Source organism: Didymella exigua (assembly GCF_010094145.1).
Source record: "Didymella exigua CBS 183.55 unplaced genomic scaffold M421scaffold_2, whole genome shotgun sequence".
NCBI classification, from domain to species: domain Eukaryota; kingdom Fungi; phylum Ascomycota; class Dothideomycetes; order Pleosporales; family Didymellaceae; genus Didymella; species Didymella exigua.
In genome coordinates, this window is record NW_022984776.1 from 930,323 (window position 1) to 943,528 (window position 13,206).

General features: G+C 62.2%; 4 protein-coding genes across 4 annotated transcripts; 2 read left to right on the forward strand and 2 right to left on the reverse strand.

The window, feature by feature from the left end:
• Window positions 1-211: 211 nt before the first annotated feature.
• M421DRAFT_415859 (ATP transporter) lies at window positions 212-2,814 on the reverse strand. Its single transcript, XM_033590859.1, has 6 exons — window positions 2,323-2,814; window positions 2,232-2,259; window positions 1,969-2,181; window positions 1,658-1,916; window positions 1,464-1,607; window positions 212-1,407 (listed from the first exon to the last, which is right to left on the reverse strand). Exons 1-6 carry the CDS (start codon window positions 2,498-2,500, stop codon window positions 343-345), a joined length of 1,887 nt encoding a protein of 628 aa, XP_033453765.1. The 5' UTR covers window positions 2,501-2,814; the 3' UTR covers window positions 212-342.
• A 77-nt stretch (window positions 2,815-2,891) lies between these two features.
• On the reverse strand, window positions 2,892-7,452 carry M421DRAFT_415861 (uncharacterized protein). Its single transcript, XM_033590860.1, has 5 exons — window positions 5,973-7,452; window positions 5,282-5,719; window positions 4,676-5,235; window positions 4,058-4,630; window positions 2,892-4,005 (listed from the first exon to the last, which is right to left on the reverse strand). Exons 1-5 carry the CDS (start codon window positions 7,395-7,397, stop codon window positions 3,366-3,368), a joined length of 3,636 nt encoding a protein of 1,211 aa, XP_033453766.1. The 5' UTR covers window positions 7,398-7,452; the 3' UTR covers window positions 2,892-3,365.
• A 19-nt stretch (window positions 7,453-7,471) lies between these two features.
• On the forward strand, window positions 7,472-11,636 carry M421DRAFT_199148 (tetratricopeptide repeat protein 1). Its single transcript, XM_033588092.1, has 2 exons — window positions 7,472-10,256; window positions 10,303-11,636. The coding sequence occupies exons 1-2, from the start codon at window positions 7,785-7,787 to the stop codon at window positions 11,398-11,400; spliced, it is 3,570 nt and encodes a 1,189-aa protein (XP_033453767.1). The 5' UTR covers window positions 7,472-7,784; the 3' UTR covers window positions 11,401-11,636.
• A 236-nt stretch (window positions 11,637-11,872) lies between these two features.
• M421DRAFT_51672 (PIG-P-domain-containing protein) lies at window positions 11,873-12,952 on the forward strand (the record flags this gene model as incomplete). Its single annotated transcript, XM_033594954.1, has 2 exons — window positions 11,873-12,032; window positions 12,114-12,952. The coding sequence occupies 2 exons, from the start codon at window positions 11,873-11,875 to the stop codon at window positions 12,950-12,952; spliced, it is 999 nt and encodes a 332-aa protein (XP_033453768.1).
• Window positions 12,953-13,206: the final 254 nt, after the last annotated feature.

The window sequence follows — 13,206 nt, forward strand, 5'->3', positions numbered from 1 at the left end:
CCATGCAGGAGTTCTCATCAACAGCCGTCGCCGTCAGCTACGACGCATCTCCATCCACCCGTGCAACCGCAGCTGCCCCGCGCCAACCTAGTTTCTATGCATACTTCTGCTTACACCGCCACGCTCAATTTATCTTCATCTGCACCCTCTATTCTCCGGCGGACAGATATCACAGGTTATGACAGAATGACAGACTCAGAAACAGAATGGAGCGGCGTTGCTTTCCGACACCGATGCGATGCCCCCGATGCAAGGTCGTCACGGCGATCGAGCCCTGGGAATTATATCAGGATAGAGATGACATGGCTGCTGGTCTGGATACATGGCCTCGTCACCGACGGCCTAATGCCTCCTCGCCCACAGCGCAACCCAGCCCAACACCCTGTACACAAAGATAATAAGAACCATATACCCGACATACCTCCCCACCCCACCCGTCTTATACCCATACCCATCCAACACCGCCCTTCCATCCACCATACACTGCTCCGCAAGCCCACTAGGGATCGCGCAGTAACACCCCCCCTCCGTGCGCGGCGCACACGCATACGCCCTATGCGCAAACTCATTCACCATCAACCCGCGGAACACATACGCCTGGTAATCAACATAGTGAAACGCATACCGCCAAAACACATTGAGCGCATCAGGGCGCACCATAAACCCGCCCACGCACATCCACAGGCCGTTTGCAAACGCGGCAGCCGCGAGCGCCACGACGAAGATGGGGATTAGACTGCACAGCAGCACGACCAGGGCCTCGGCGGCCAGCAGGTCGAGCGTCAGCCACGCGACGGCTGTCCAGAAGCGGGCGGGGCCCGGCGCGAAGCCGACGAGCGCGTACGCGACGGCGCTGAATAACGTCGCGATGAGGAGGAGCCACGGCGCGCCGAGGGCGAAGTTGGCGAGCACGAATGCCGTCGGGCCGTAGAGTCCGTTTGAGCGCTCTTTGCGGAACAGAGCTAGGTCTTCGAGGAACGAGGGGATATATGCGACGGCCATGAAGGATAGGAATGCGCTGCCGAAGAAGATGGCGTTTGTAAAGGCGGGGATGTTTTCTTGCGTCGCTGCAAGACGTAGCCATACTGTGCCCATCATCACGGCGAGTGCGAGGTACATGACGATGCGGATACCGTATGCGACGACGTCGCGGTAGGATTTTATGAACGAGCGGTGGATGAGCGTGAGAGGGATGAGGAGCGGATTCGCCGCGGATGGGGTGATTCGTAAGGCGGGCGCTGACTCGGGAGACATGGACTTGGAGTGGATTTGAAGCTTGACGAGTGCGGCGTGGGACGAGTGCGTCCAGGACGTGTGTAGGTGGGCGAGCTGGCCTGTAGAGTCAGGTGCGAAGTCGGTGTTGACGAGCTGGATCACATATTCGGCGGGGTTCGTGTAGAGAGGCATCTATCGCGGTTAGTGTCAGGTTTCGGCGTGCGCGTGGAGAAACGAGTGTGGCGTACATTGTATCCGAGGCCGGAGAAGTAGTCTTTGATGCCTGCGACAGGGCCGTTGTATGCAACCTTGCCCTTTGATAGGAGCAGGAGCTTATCAAAGAGCTCAAAGGTGGTGGTTGATGGTTGATGGATCGAAGCCAGAACCAGAAACTGCGGTTCGTCAGTCACACAAAGCTCAAGACGATTCCTTGGTCACGTACTCTATGTTTCTTAGCGAGCTCCTTGACGAAACTCATGACTTTCCAGCTGGCCGCTGAGTCAAGCCCGCTAGTCGGCTCGTCCAAGAAGAGTATCCTCGGACTCGTCATGAGCTGTGCAGCAACACTGACTCTCCTCTTCTGGCCACCAGAGACACCCTTGCGGAGTGGTGTGCCGATGATAGTGTCTGCTTGGTCCTGGAGACCGAAGGATGAGAGGAGGCCTTCGATGCGGGCGTTGCGTTCCGCTTTACTGACCGAGCTAAGAATGGTCAACTATCCTCACACTTTGAACATGGAGAGACAAGGCGTACCTTGGTAGCGCAAGCTGTGCTGCAAAGTGCAGTGTCTCGCGGACTGTAAGTGAGCCGACGAGTGCGTCTTCTTGCTCGACAAACGAGCTCAGCTTGCGGAATGAAGCGAGAGACGTCGGTGCGCCGTTGATAGCCAATGTCTGCTGGATAGTGGCGTTTGCTGCCGCAGCTCGATGCGCGAGCACATTGAGCAGAGTAGTCTTTCCAGACCCACTGGCCGAGTCAGTCATGGTGAAGGATCGATGCGGCAGTTCGACGCATACCTCGGTCCCATCAAAGCCAGCACCTCACCTGGTGCGGCGTTAGCGATGCCTCGCGAAAGCGATGCCTGGAGTGGGGCTTGGGGATTCGTACCAGCCTCGACGATGCCATCGACGCCAGAGAGGATATCGAGTGGCTGCTTTGTCTTACGGTCTTTGACGCTGACGGTGACACTGTCCCAACTGAAGCTGTGGACCGTCGTGTTTGCCAGGTGCGCATAGTCCGTAGCACCCTTCTCCATGTCCTCGACGGAGGAATTTGAAGTCAACATGGCGACCGCGACTATACAAGCGGTAAGTGCTACACTGCTCTACTGCGACGTAAGTGTGGATGCTCGAGGGCAGTATCGAGGATGCAGACCAAGAACAAAGAAGCAAAGGCAGGAACTCGCGGTCGTCAAAGTGAATATGAAACCAGTGCGACCACACACCTCCCCAGCCTTTAATAGTTCATGGTTTGGTGGGCGCGGTATGTCAGGCCCGATCTGTCATCGGCGACATTGAGGTGTAAGCCGCAGTGGGCAGCTCGGCGGCTGAAAGTGCCCTGCCCTACATACCCATCAGTGTGCTCGCCGTCCCAGCTGGGCCCCCAATACGATCGCTAGACAGACCGCTGGAGCATCAGCATCCTGAATGCGGAACTGCAGGGCCGTTGTGAGTGGTCTTACTCGCAGCTGCAGGTGATGCCGAGCTGAGGAACCCTGCATGATCGGGGACGTCTGGGGTGGCACGGGCAGGGCAGCACGGGCGCGGCGTTGTGTAACGTCGCCGAATGCTCGTAGGGCTGCACACCTCTATAGTTGACCAGCACGCGAGCATCGGCTCGTCGCTGGTCGAGTCCAGGGTCATAGCACGAGGGTCCGCGGGCTCCTGAGAGTCTGTCTTTCCGACATGCTTGTTGCTTTTTCGCGCCCTGGAGAGAAGTGAGTAAGGCGGTCACGCGCGGGGAGCGGTGTTGCTCGGGCGAAAAAAAAAACAGCCTCTGACCGGCTGACTGGGAAAAAGCATCTGCGGCATTGTACTCGAATTGGTTACTAAGCGCATGCTTGCGAGCAGTCAGCGCGCGCCGGCAACAGCAACACCCCAGATATAGACCCGCAGACATAGAACCGCAGACACAGAACCGCAGATCGCAGGCTAGTACATGAACTCGCTGATATCGAGGAGCAGCGCGTCGCGCTCGCGCTGCGCGAGCACGACCGCCTCCCTCCTTTCATCGGCCAACCTCTCCTTGTACGCCAGCTCCAGCAGTCGCTTGACCTTGTCGTGGGTGAACATGTCCTTTGCCAATCCCTGCAGTCCAAAGCCCTTCCCGTGCTCCTTGGCCTTTGCAACAATGGCCTCGGGACCCGCGGTGTACAGGTCCAGGAACAGCTTGACGTTGGGCAGACTGGCGCCGTCCTCGATGTTCTTCAGGTTTTGTTGCAGGACGAGCATGTTTAGCTGCATCAGCGCGGCGCCGTTCGCGTTGATGTTGTCAAGCTTGGACGTGCAGAGCGAGAGGAGGTACATGTCCATGAGCGCGGCGAGGCCGGACGTAAGCAGCCTGTACGCGGGGGCGGGGATGTAGGTGCTGACTTCTGTGTCGAAGGCGACGAGCTGCGTGTTGAGGGTGAGGATGGCAGGGTCGGGGTCGCCGAGCAGCGAGTCGACGACGATTTCGGGCCGCACGCATGCGTCGAGGGAGTAGAGGATGGTGGTCCGGATGGAGAGGTGCAGGGTGCGCAGGACGCAGGTGCTGAGGGCCTGGTAGGTGGACACGACGCTGTCGAATTCGCTGCCGAGGGTCAGTAGAGGTGGGAGGCGGGCCGGCAGTGGTGGTGACTTACGCAGCGGTTTCCTGGTTCAGTGGCAGGTACACGGGCGCGCCCTCGGCTCGGGGCTCCGAAGACGACAGGAGTGTCCACCGTCTGTTGTGGCGTTGGGCGCCGGGCTCGATCCGTGTCGAGTCTGTGGCTCGGTCGCTGATGTGCCGCAGCCGCGCAATCTTGGTCGACAGCCACTTCATGCTAGTGTAAAGCAGACAGAGACTTGTCAGAGTCTTTCGGTCCTGAACAATGTCGCCCTGATCCAACGGCTCCCGCTCAATGGTTGGCAGGAGCAGGCCAATCTCCTGCTCGACAAGCGTGCCGAAGTTGATGGCATCCTTTGGATCAGTCTGGAAGACTTGGTTGACCAGATCCTCCATCTCGGCAGACTCGGCCCAGGCAGCAGGTGCCTTGAGCCTGCGGCCAGCGGCTGTGGGGCTTCCTCGGCTGACAAGAGTCTGGTACCAGCTGGTGCTCTTCCGTGCATACGTCTCCATCTGGCGAACGATGAGCTGCGAGAAGGCCTGGTCGTGTGGCAGGTTGTCGAGCATCTTGCAGAAGGCCGAGATGAGAGTGAGGAAGTTGGCGGTTCCCTTGCAGAGTTAGTGCAGGTCCAAGACCAGTCGCTTGACACGTACCTTGAAGATGGGCTTCTTGGAATGCTTCGTCCAGTGAGGATCCTCTTGATACGAGTCAACTTGGACGTAGGCCTGGGCGCACAGTTCGACCAGGGTCTCGTCCAGCTGAGGATGGAAGACGTTGACCAAGAAGTCATCGAGGAAGGAGGTCAGAGTGCTCATGACAATATCTGAGCCCGTCGGCACAACCTCCTTCAGTCTGTTGAGGAAGTCGAGAGACGGAGGAAGCAGGATGCCCATGTTGAAGACACTTGGCTCGACTAGCAGCTTATGACCAGTCGCGTGGCCTTCAATGTCGTCGGCTGTGTTTGTGTTTGCGCTCTCGGTTCGCTTGGAGTCGGACACGAGCCCGGGGACCGATGTTTTCAGGATGAACTCGAGGTCTTCCCGTTCTTGTGCAACGTCGGTTGACGCAACGTCCATGTCTGAAAGCTTGAACATTCGCTTTGACCTGTCGCGAGGTGCGCGCGAAAAGGCACTGCCGGTCATGGCCTGCTTTTGGCCGGTTCTGTACGAGGTCTCGCCGTCTGTAGCGAGGTAGTCGTGAAGCAGAGAGCGCATCTAGCGTCGTTAGTTCAAGCCGGGGAACACGTCGCGACAATGGTACCTCGCTCTGATACAGCTTCCACAATTCCCTGAAACCTCGAGTCAGAGTCGCGCTTGTGGCGGTGTCGCGAATGCCCTCTCTGCGGATGATGCCGGCGACAACGTCGTGGACGACTCTGTGGCTCTCGGCGATTGCCTCGAAGCGTGCGTACAGGGTCCAGAGCAGGTCGTTGAGCAGGGTTGTCCGTATCTTGTCACTTTCCATGTCCGATTTCGACTTGCTGCCTTTTCTCGAAGCGTAAGCGCGCAGTGTGCTGGGATGTCGCAGTGCTACTTCGTTGTGCGACTTTTCGACAACCTTGAAGAGCTCAACGGGCAGCCTCTGCTCGATGGTGTCAACAGCGAGCTCCAGGCGATTCATCTTGTTCAGCGACTCGACGACCAGTCTGATGTACTGGAACGTGTCCGTTTCTGGATTGTGGGTACCGTCGTCCGTCATCTGTCGTAGTCAGCATGGCAGAGTCGAAGCACAGGATAGCAGAGTCGTAGTCAGCATGGCAGAGTCGTAGTCAGCATGGCAGAGTCGAAGCTCAGCATGGCAGAGTCGAAGCTCAGCATGGCAGAGCCGAAGCTCAGCATGGCAGAGTCGAAGCTCAGCATGGCAGAGTCGAAGCTCAGCATGGCAGAGTCAAAGCACAGCATGGCAGAGTCAAAGCACAGCATGACAGGGTGGAAGCACAGGATGGACGTACCGGCTCTGCCGCGTCCAGGCCGTCCAGAAAGTAGTACAGCAGGCGGCCTCGAACATCGGCCTGGGCCCTCTCGGAGACACTACCCTTGAACTGGTTGTGGGCATACTCCTTCCACCTGTCCTCGCAGTAGGGCGACTTGAGGTAGAGATGACCATGGAGCTCCTCAATCAAGATGTCGGTCAGCGACACCTCTTGGTTGCTTAGGTACGTGCGCAGATCGCTCAGAGCGCCAATGTTCTCCATTTCAGATTTCCGGATGATGCGGAGCGCATCCTGCAGCATGTCGACTGCGGCCAAGAAGCGCTTCTCGGAGATGCGGGCCTCGAGCTTCTCCGGGACGAGCTGCAGCTGCTCGATGGTGTTGAGCATCTGGATCATCTCGTCGTAGTTTTGAGAGGCCGTGGCAAAGTCGCGGAGCTCGGGCTTGGTGGTGGAAAGCTGGGACTTGGCCGACGCCAGAGAGGCCTTTAGGTTCCGCACGCGATGCTGCGAGCTCTGCAAGCTGGTTTGGATCTGGTGGAAGGTGCCGATGGAGCTGTTGAAGCCCTGGTGGTGCTCGTTGACAATGGCCTTGAGGGCCTGCTGGAGCTCTTGGTGGGACTGTCGAAACTGGTCGTACTGGTCTGCCAGACCGAGGGAGCTCGAGTCCATGAGCTTGAGGGCGACCTCGATTGGGATGCACTGGTCGCCAGTCATAAAGTCCCAGTTGCTCTGAATGTACTTGATCACCTCCTCGATGCGCTGGCTGCCGGGGCCGTAGTTTTGCTGGCCCGCCGGGCGACTTTGACTCCTGTCCGCAGAGGCGCCATATCGCCCTCCGCTGCGAGGCCGTGCTGGGTTGCGCTCTATGCTGGCGGGGCGTGTGACGTGAGGTGCGTCTTGATTGCGGTCCTGGGTGCGGTCCTGATTGCGGTCTTGGGTGCGATCCTGATTGCGGTCCTGGTTGCGGTCTTGGGTGCGATCCTGATTGCGGTCTTGGGTGCGGTCCGGATTGCGGTCTTGGGTGCGGTCCTGATTGCGGTCCTGATTGCGGTCCTGATTGCGGTCCTGGTTGCGGGGCTGGAAACCGCCATAGCCTCCAGGGCGCCGGTCCCTCGAGCTCTCGCCGCTGGGCCGTGGCGCATAGCTGTCCTCGGCCGGGCTCGCGGCTCCGTATGCGCCTGGCCTGCGTGGCCGGTCGGTGCTCGGCCGCGAGGGTGGCCTGGAGACGTCGTCTCCTCCGCCCATGCCGCCATAGCCCCCGGGTCTGCGCCTCGACTCGCCGCTGGGCCGCCCTGCATAGTCGTCGTTGGAGGCGCCATAGCTCCCGTAGCCTCCGTTGCTGCTGTAGCCTCCGTTGCTGCTGTAGCCTCCGCTGCCGCTGCCGCTGCCGTTGGTGTAGGCGCCGTTGGGTCCCGCCCGCGAGTAGCCCGGGTCGCGCGACATGGTGCTATGTGTCTCGTGTGCGCGGTCGTCGCCGTGTCATCGTGGCGCGTCGCCGTTGCGGGGAGTTCGGGGGAGCTCGAGGGCACCCATGGATGGCGAGGAGCGCGCCAAGCGCCGACGGGCTAGGCTGCTGGTCGCGTCGGAGCGCTCGCGATTCTTTGTGCAGTCCGCCAGCCCGCCAGTCCGCCAGTCCGCCAGTCCGCCAGCCATCCAGCCATCCAGCCATCCACCCATCACGGCACACCCCACGACGCCGCGCCGCCCGTCCATCGCTCGTGTCCTGCTATGCTGCGCTGAGAGCAGCACCGCCGCCGCCCTCCGTCCGCCCTCCCGATCCCCGCACAGCGCGACCGCGACCGCGCCCTCCCGCGTCCCGCAGCGCTCGCCATGTCGGCCGTCTACACCAACGGCGCGCCCGGCGTGAATGGCGCGACCGGCGCAGACACGACGTTCCCGCCGCCGCGATACTCGGACGTGCCCAGCGCCATCACCGTCTCGGTCGCCGAGGCTGGCGACACCATCGACGTCGAGATCGCCCTCGACGAGGACATCCAGGACGACCCGACGGAGCTGTGCACGCTGCTGGAGACGGAGAAGAGCGTCAAGTCGACGTGGGTGCAGGTCGCCGTCGCCTACGCCAAGCACAAGAAGCTGCACGTCGCCATCGACGTGCTGACCCAGGCCGTCCACGCCTTTGCCCGCGCCCGCGCCGACGACCGGCTGAGCATCCTCAACGGGCTCTGCTGGCTCTACCTGCTGCGCTGCCGCGAGGCGCCGCGTCTGAAGCAGGACGCGGGCGCGGGCGCGGGTCCCGAGGTCAAGACCAAGGACTTTTACATGCAGGCCGCGACCAGCGTCCTCAACGACGCGTCGCGCATCAGCCCCTCGTACCCGCCGCTGTTCCTCGCGCGCGGCGTCCTCTACCTGCTGCGCGCGTCGCTGCAGGCCCCCGCCACGGCGGCCGGGCCCAGCGCCATCAGCCAGGAGCGCATGGAGACGCTCAAGCAGGCGGCCAAGTGCTTCGAGGACGCGCTGCGTGCGTCTGGCGGAAAGAACGTCATGGCCAAGATGGGCAAGGCCCGCGTCAGCTACTCGATGGCCCGGTACGCCGAGGCCCTGCACGTGTACCAGTCGGTCATGGAGAGCTCGCCCGGCCTGGTCGACCCGGACCCGCGCATCGGCATTGGCTGCTGCTTCTGGCAGCTGGGCTTCAAGGACGACGCCGCCAGCGCGTGGGAGCGCTCGCTCGAGCTGAACCCGGCGTCGAAGATTGCGAGCGTCCTGCTCGGCGTGTACAACTTCCACCTCACCGCGCAGCTCCCGCCGTCGGACCCCGCCTTTGGGCGGCTCGTCAAGAAGGCGCTGAACGGATACATTATGCCGGCGATGAAGATGGACAACCAGTTCCCGCTGACGTGCGCGACGCTCGGCAGCTGGTTCGTTGCCAGAAAGGACTTTGCCAAGGTCGAGGCGCTCTCGCGACGCGCCATCGAGCTGACGGACGTCAACGCGGTTGCGAGCGACGGCTGGTACCAGCTCGCGCGAAAGGAGCACCACCAGGAGAAGCCGGCAAAGGCTGCCGAGTTCTACGCCAAGTCGGACGGCGCTCGCGGAGGCGACGACCGCGGCCACATCCCCGCCAAGTTTGGCCTGGCGCAGATGAACGTTGTCATGAACAACTTTGACGGCGCCAAGTTCCGCCTCGAGAAGATCCTCCAGCAGCAGCCGACGCTGGAGGCGCAGACGCTGCTCGGCACCCTGTACGCCGAGGACGTCTTCAACGCGCAGGCCAGCAAGTCGACCGAGGACAAGTCGGCCGAGCTGAAGAAGGCGCTCCGGTACCTCGAGGACGTGCAGAAGGCCTGGAAGGACCCCAAGCGCAAGGCGACGCCAGACGCCTCTGTCCTCCTGAACCTGGCACGGCTCTACGAAGCCGACCACCCGGACAGAAGCCTAAAGTGTCTGGAAGAGGTCGAGCAGATGGAGCTGGACGCCATTCCCGACGAGGACTATCCGGACGGCATCGAGGACGAGCTTGAGCTCAAGGCCGCGCTTCGCGAAACGCTCCCGCCGCAGCTGCTGAACAACATGGCCTGCTTCCACTACCAAGCGGAGCGGTTCGTGCGCGCAAGAGAGGCGTTCCAGGCTGCTCTCAACGCGTGCGTAAAGGCGGCGTCCCGCGACGAGACCATTGACACGGATGCGCTGGTCACATCCATCAGCTACAACCTCGGCCGCACGTACGAGTCCGAGGGCATGCTCGACGAGGCCAAGGGCGTGTACGAGGGACTGCTCAAGCGCCACAGCGACTACATTGACGCCCGCATCCGGCTCACGTACATAACGCTGCGCCAGAGCCCTGGCGACGCCGGCCCCAGGGCGCTCAAGCAGCTCTTCAAGGAGAACGAAGACAATGTCGAAGTCCGCGCCCTGTTTGCTTGGTACAAGTCCAAGTCCAAGCCCAAGACGCTCAACTTTGGCGAAGACGAGGAGCAGCGGATACACAAGCACACGCTGCAGAGGTTCGACAAGCACGACCGCTACTCGCTGATGGGCATGGGCAACATCCACCTCAGCATCGCCCGCGAGCTGCCCCGAGGCTCGGAGCAGGAAAAGGAGAAGCGCCGGAAAGCGTACGAGCGAGCCGTCGAGTTCTTCGACAAGGTGCTGCAGCTCGATCCCAAGAACGCGTACGCTGCGCAGGGCATTGCGATTGCCCTGCTCGAGGACAAGAGGGACTACACGGGCGCGCTGCACATCTTCAGCAAGGTCAGGGAGACGCTCCGGGACTACAGCGTGTACGTGAACCTCGGCCACACGTATGCCGAGGTCAAGCAATATGCTCGGGCTATTGAGAATGCAAGTTGATCGCGACTGTACAATCTGCGGCGCTAACACTCTCCAGTACGAGGCAGCCCTCTCCAAGGACCGGCAGAACGACCCCAAGATTCTGGCTTACCTCGGGCGCACCTGGTACCTGCGGGCAAAGCACGAGCACAGCGTGTCTTCGTTCAGGACCGCGCTCGACTACGCAAAGCAGGCCGTCAAGATTGTGCCCAACGACCTTGGCTCCCAGTTCAACGTAGCGTTCCTGCAGTTCCAGATTGCGCAAGAGCTCATCCGCCTCGACGTCAAGCACAGGACCCTCGAGGAGCTCAACGAAGCGTCGGACGGGCTCGAGGCCGCTGTTGCCTCGCTCGACAGCATCGCCAGGGCAGAGAGCCCGCCCTTTCCACGCAACGATCTCGTCTCCCGCGCCAACATGGGCCGCAACACCATGGCGAAGCAACTCGAGCGCGAGGCCGCGAAGCAGGCTGCGCACGAGTCTGAGAACGCCGGCAAGCTCGAGCAGGCCCGCAAAGTGCGCGAGGCAGACATGGCTCGTCGCGAGGAGGAGAAGCGCAAGGCGGACGAGGCAGCGCTCGAGAAGAGGCGCAAGATCCTCGAGGACCAGGAGCGCATCGCCGCGAGAGACCGCGAGCTGATGGAGATGCGTGGAATCGACGACGAGAAGCGCAAGGACGAAGACGAGGACAGGGAGGCGCGCCGAGCCGAGCGCAAGGCCCGCGGCCGCGGTGAAGGCAGGGCCAAGAGGAAGAAGAAGCTCGCACACGACGACTCGGCCACGGACGGCGGCGTCTCTGACGAAGAGGACGAGCCCCGGGCTCGACGCCGCAGGACCAGCGCTTCTGGGACAGAAGGCCCCAGCGACGAGGAGCGGCCGCGCGAGAAGAAGAAGAGGAAGCTCCAGCGCAAGAGCGAGCCGGCCAGCAAGTACAAGTCGGCCGAGTTCATCGCCGACGACGACAGCGACGACGCCGAGAAGACTGCGACTCCCGCCGCCGACGACAGCGCCGACGAGGGTGTTGCCGCCACATCAAGACAACGCAAGACCCGCAATGTCGTCGACGACGACGACGACGACGACGACGACGACGACGAGAACGAGGCCAAGGGCGCGGCGAGCGGCGACGTGCCCATGTCCGACGACGACGACGAGTAGGTCTCCGGTTCGCACGGTGCCTGCGGACACGGGCGGCACGACTCTGGAGCGTCCACGGCGACGCCCCGCAAGGGCTTTGTGGGGTTGCGGCGTGCGTGGAGGGAGTGAACGTGCCGGGGTCGTATCCGCATTCGCGCTTTGTACTTTATTGCTTGCATTAGCTAGGCGTTTCCTGAGTCACTTTGTACACGAGAAAAGGACACTGCTGTCCACCGCTGTGGTTATGCCGAGTCGGGCTGTAGATTACGCATGATATAAGCATCCGTCCTGCTGTCTGCCCAGAGTCTCCACGTGTCGCCACCCCGTCCAGGCGCGGTCGTACTGTATTGTCCCTGCATTGTATTGTCCCTGCATAGATGACGCGCGCCTCGGCCCGCTGCCCGGTAGCGCGAACCCCCATGTTCCCACGCCGCTCCCGTACCAAGGCTTCCAAGCAAAGCACGCAATCGATACCTGCACCGCCCCGCCGACCATGAGCGCCTCGCACCGAGCCCAGCTCCAGTCCAAGTCGACGCCGAACCTGCCCACGCTCGGGTCGCTCGGGCTGCTCGGACCGCCCGGAGACGCCGTCGAGCACCCGCGCGCATCGAGCCCGAGGTCCCCGCCGGCGAGGGGGACGGCGGGCGTCGATGGTCACGAGGAGGAGGAGGGCCCGTTTGCCCTAGAGGAGGAGGAGTCGGGGGAAGAAGAGGAAGGAGAAGGAGAAGAAGGAGAAGAAGAGGAAGAGGAAGAAGGAGAAGAGGAAGAAGAGGAAGAAGAGGAAAAAGGAGAAGAAGAAGAGGTGGACAGTCGGCCAGCGTCTCGCCCGCTATTCACCTCGCGCTCGTACACACACCTGCCCCGACAGTCTGCGAGCGCCCTCTACCCGCCCTTCTACAACCGCCCGCCCGTCCCTCTGCCGCCGTCGCCGTCGCTGACCTCTCTCCTGCGTCCTGCCTTCAGCGCCGCGACGTCCCGACCCACGACGCCCGACTCGTCCGACGTCGAGCCCAACACGCCCACGTCGAGCACCACCAACCTCGCGCACATGACGCACTCGGCGCGCAACGCGCCCACGGTCCCGCGCGCCTCGCCCAAGGTGCCCACCTACGAGTACTACGGCTTTGCAGTGTACCTGGGCAGCTCGGCCGCGTTCCTGACATATGTCCTGTGGGCCTCGGTGCCGGCGCCGCTGCTGCACCAGATGGGCATCGCATGGTATCCCGACCGCTGGTGGGCGCTGGCCGTGCCGTGCTGGCTCGTCGCGCTCGTCGTGTACATCTACGTCGCCCTGGCCAGCTACAACACGCGCTACCTCACCCTGCCGCTGGCCAGCTGCGAGAACCTCGTCGACGAAGCCGCGCAGGTCGCCGTCGTCGACCGCCGGACGGGGCTCATGGCGCGCAACCCCGTCTCCGGCGCCGTCGGCGCCGACACGGGCAGTCTCTCCGCCTACCAGTTCCGCGCCGACGAGCGTCCTGATTGGACGGGCTTCTGGAACGTGGGCACGGACGCCGTCATGGATGTGCCCATTGGCGGTGTCTGCGAGATTCTGTACGGGAACGACCGCTGACAGCCGTACCAAATGCACGTCCTCTCTACACAGGCACGACGACGGTTATCGACCCAGTCCGGAGACGTTGCTGTCGCCGCTCGGCGCCCTGCGAACCCCGTCTGGGAAAAGCTTGTCGTTTCCTGTGGGCCCCCCACCTTGGAAGCCCCTCCCGACCTTGGGAAATACCGCAAACATCCAATCCGAGCCCGCGCCAGTCGCGCTAAAGCGGGCCCCAGCCGCCTACTGCTTAGCTGGGCGAAGCTTCATGCATC

Coding starts and splice junctions, on each gene's coding strand:
- M421DRAFT_415859 (XM_033590859.1), bottom strand. CDS start 2,500: ATGTTGACTTCAAATTCCTCCGTCGAGGACATGGAGAAGGGTGCTACG. Junction 1,917..1,968: donor GCACAGCTTGCGCTACCAAG/GTACGCCTTGTC, acceptor GACCATTCTTAG/CTCGGTCAGTAAAGCGGAAC. Junction 1,608..1,657: donor AGCTCGCTAAGAAACATAGA/GTACGTGACCAA, acceptor GACGAACCGCAG/TTTCTGGTTCTGGCTTCGAT.
- M421DRAFT_415861 (XM_033590860.1), bottom strand. CDS start 7,397: ATGTCGCGCGACCCGGGCTACTCGCGGGCGGGACCCAACGGCGCCTAC. Junction 4,631..4,675: donor TCCAAGAAGCCCATCTTCAA/GGTACGTGTCAA, acceptor CTAACTCTGCAA/GGGAACCGCCAACTTCCTCA. Junction 4,006..4,057: donor CTGAACCAGGAAACCGCTGC/GTAAGTCACCAC, acceptor GACCCTCGGCAG/CGAATTCGACAGCGTCGTGT.
- M421DRAFT_199148 (XM_033588092.1), top strand. CDS start 7,785: ATGTCGGCCGTCTACACCAACGGCGCGCCCGGCGTGAATGGCGCGACC. Junction 10,257..10,302: donor ATGCTCGGGCTATTGAGAAT/GCAAGTTGATCG, acceptor AACACTCTCCAG/TACGAGGCAGCCCTCTCCAA.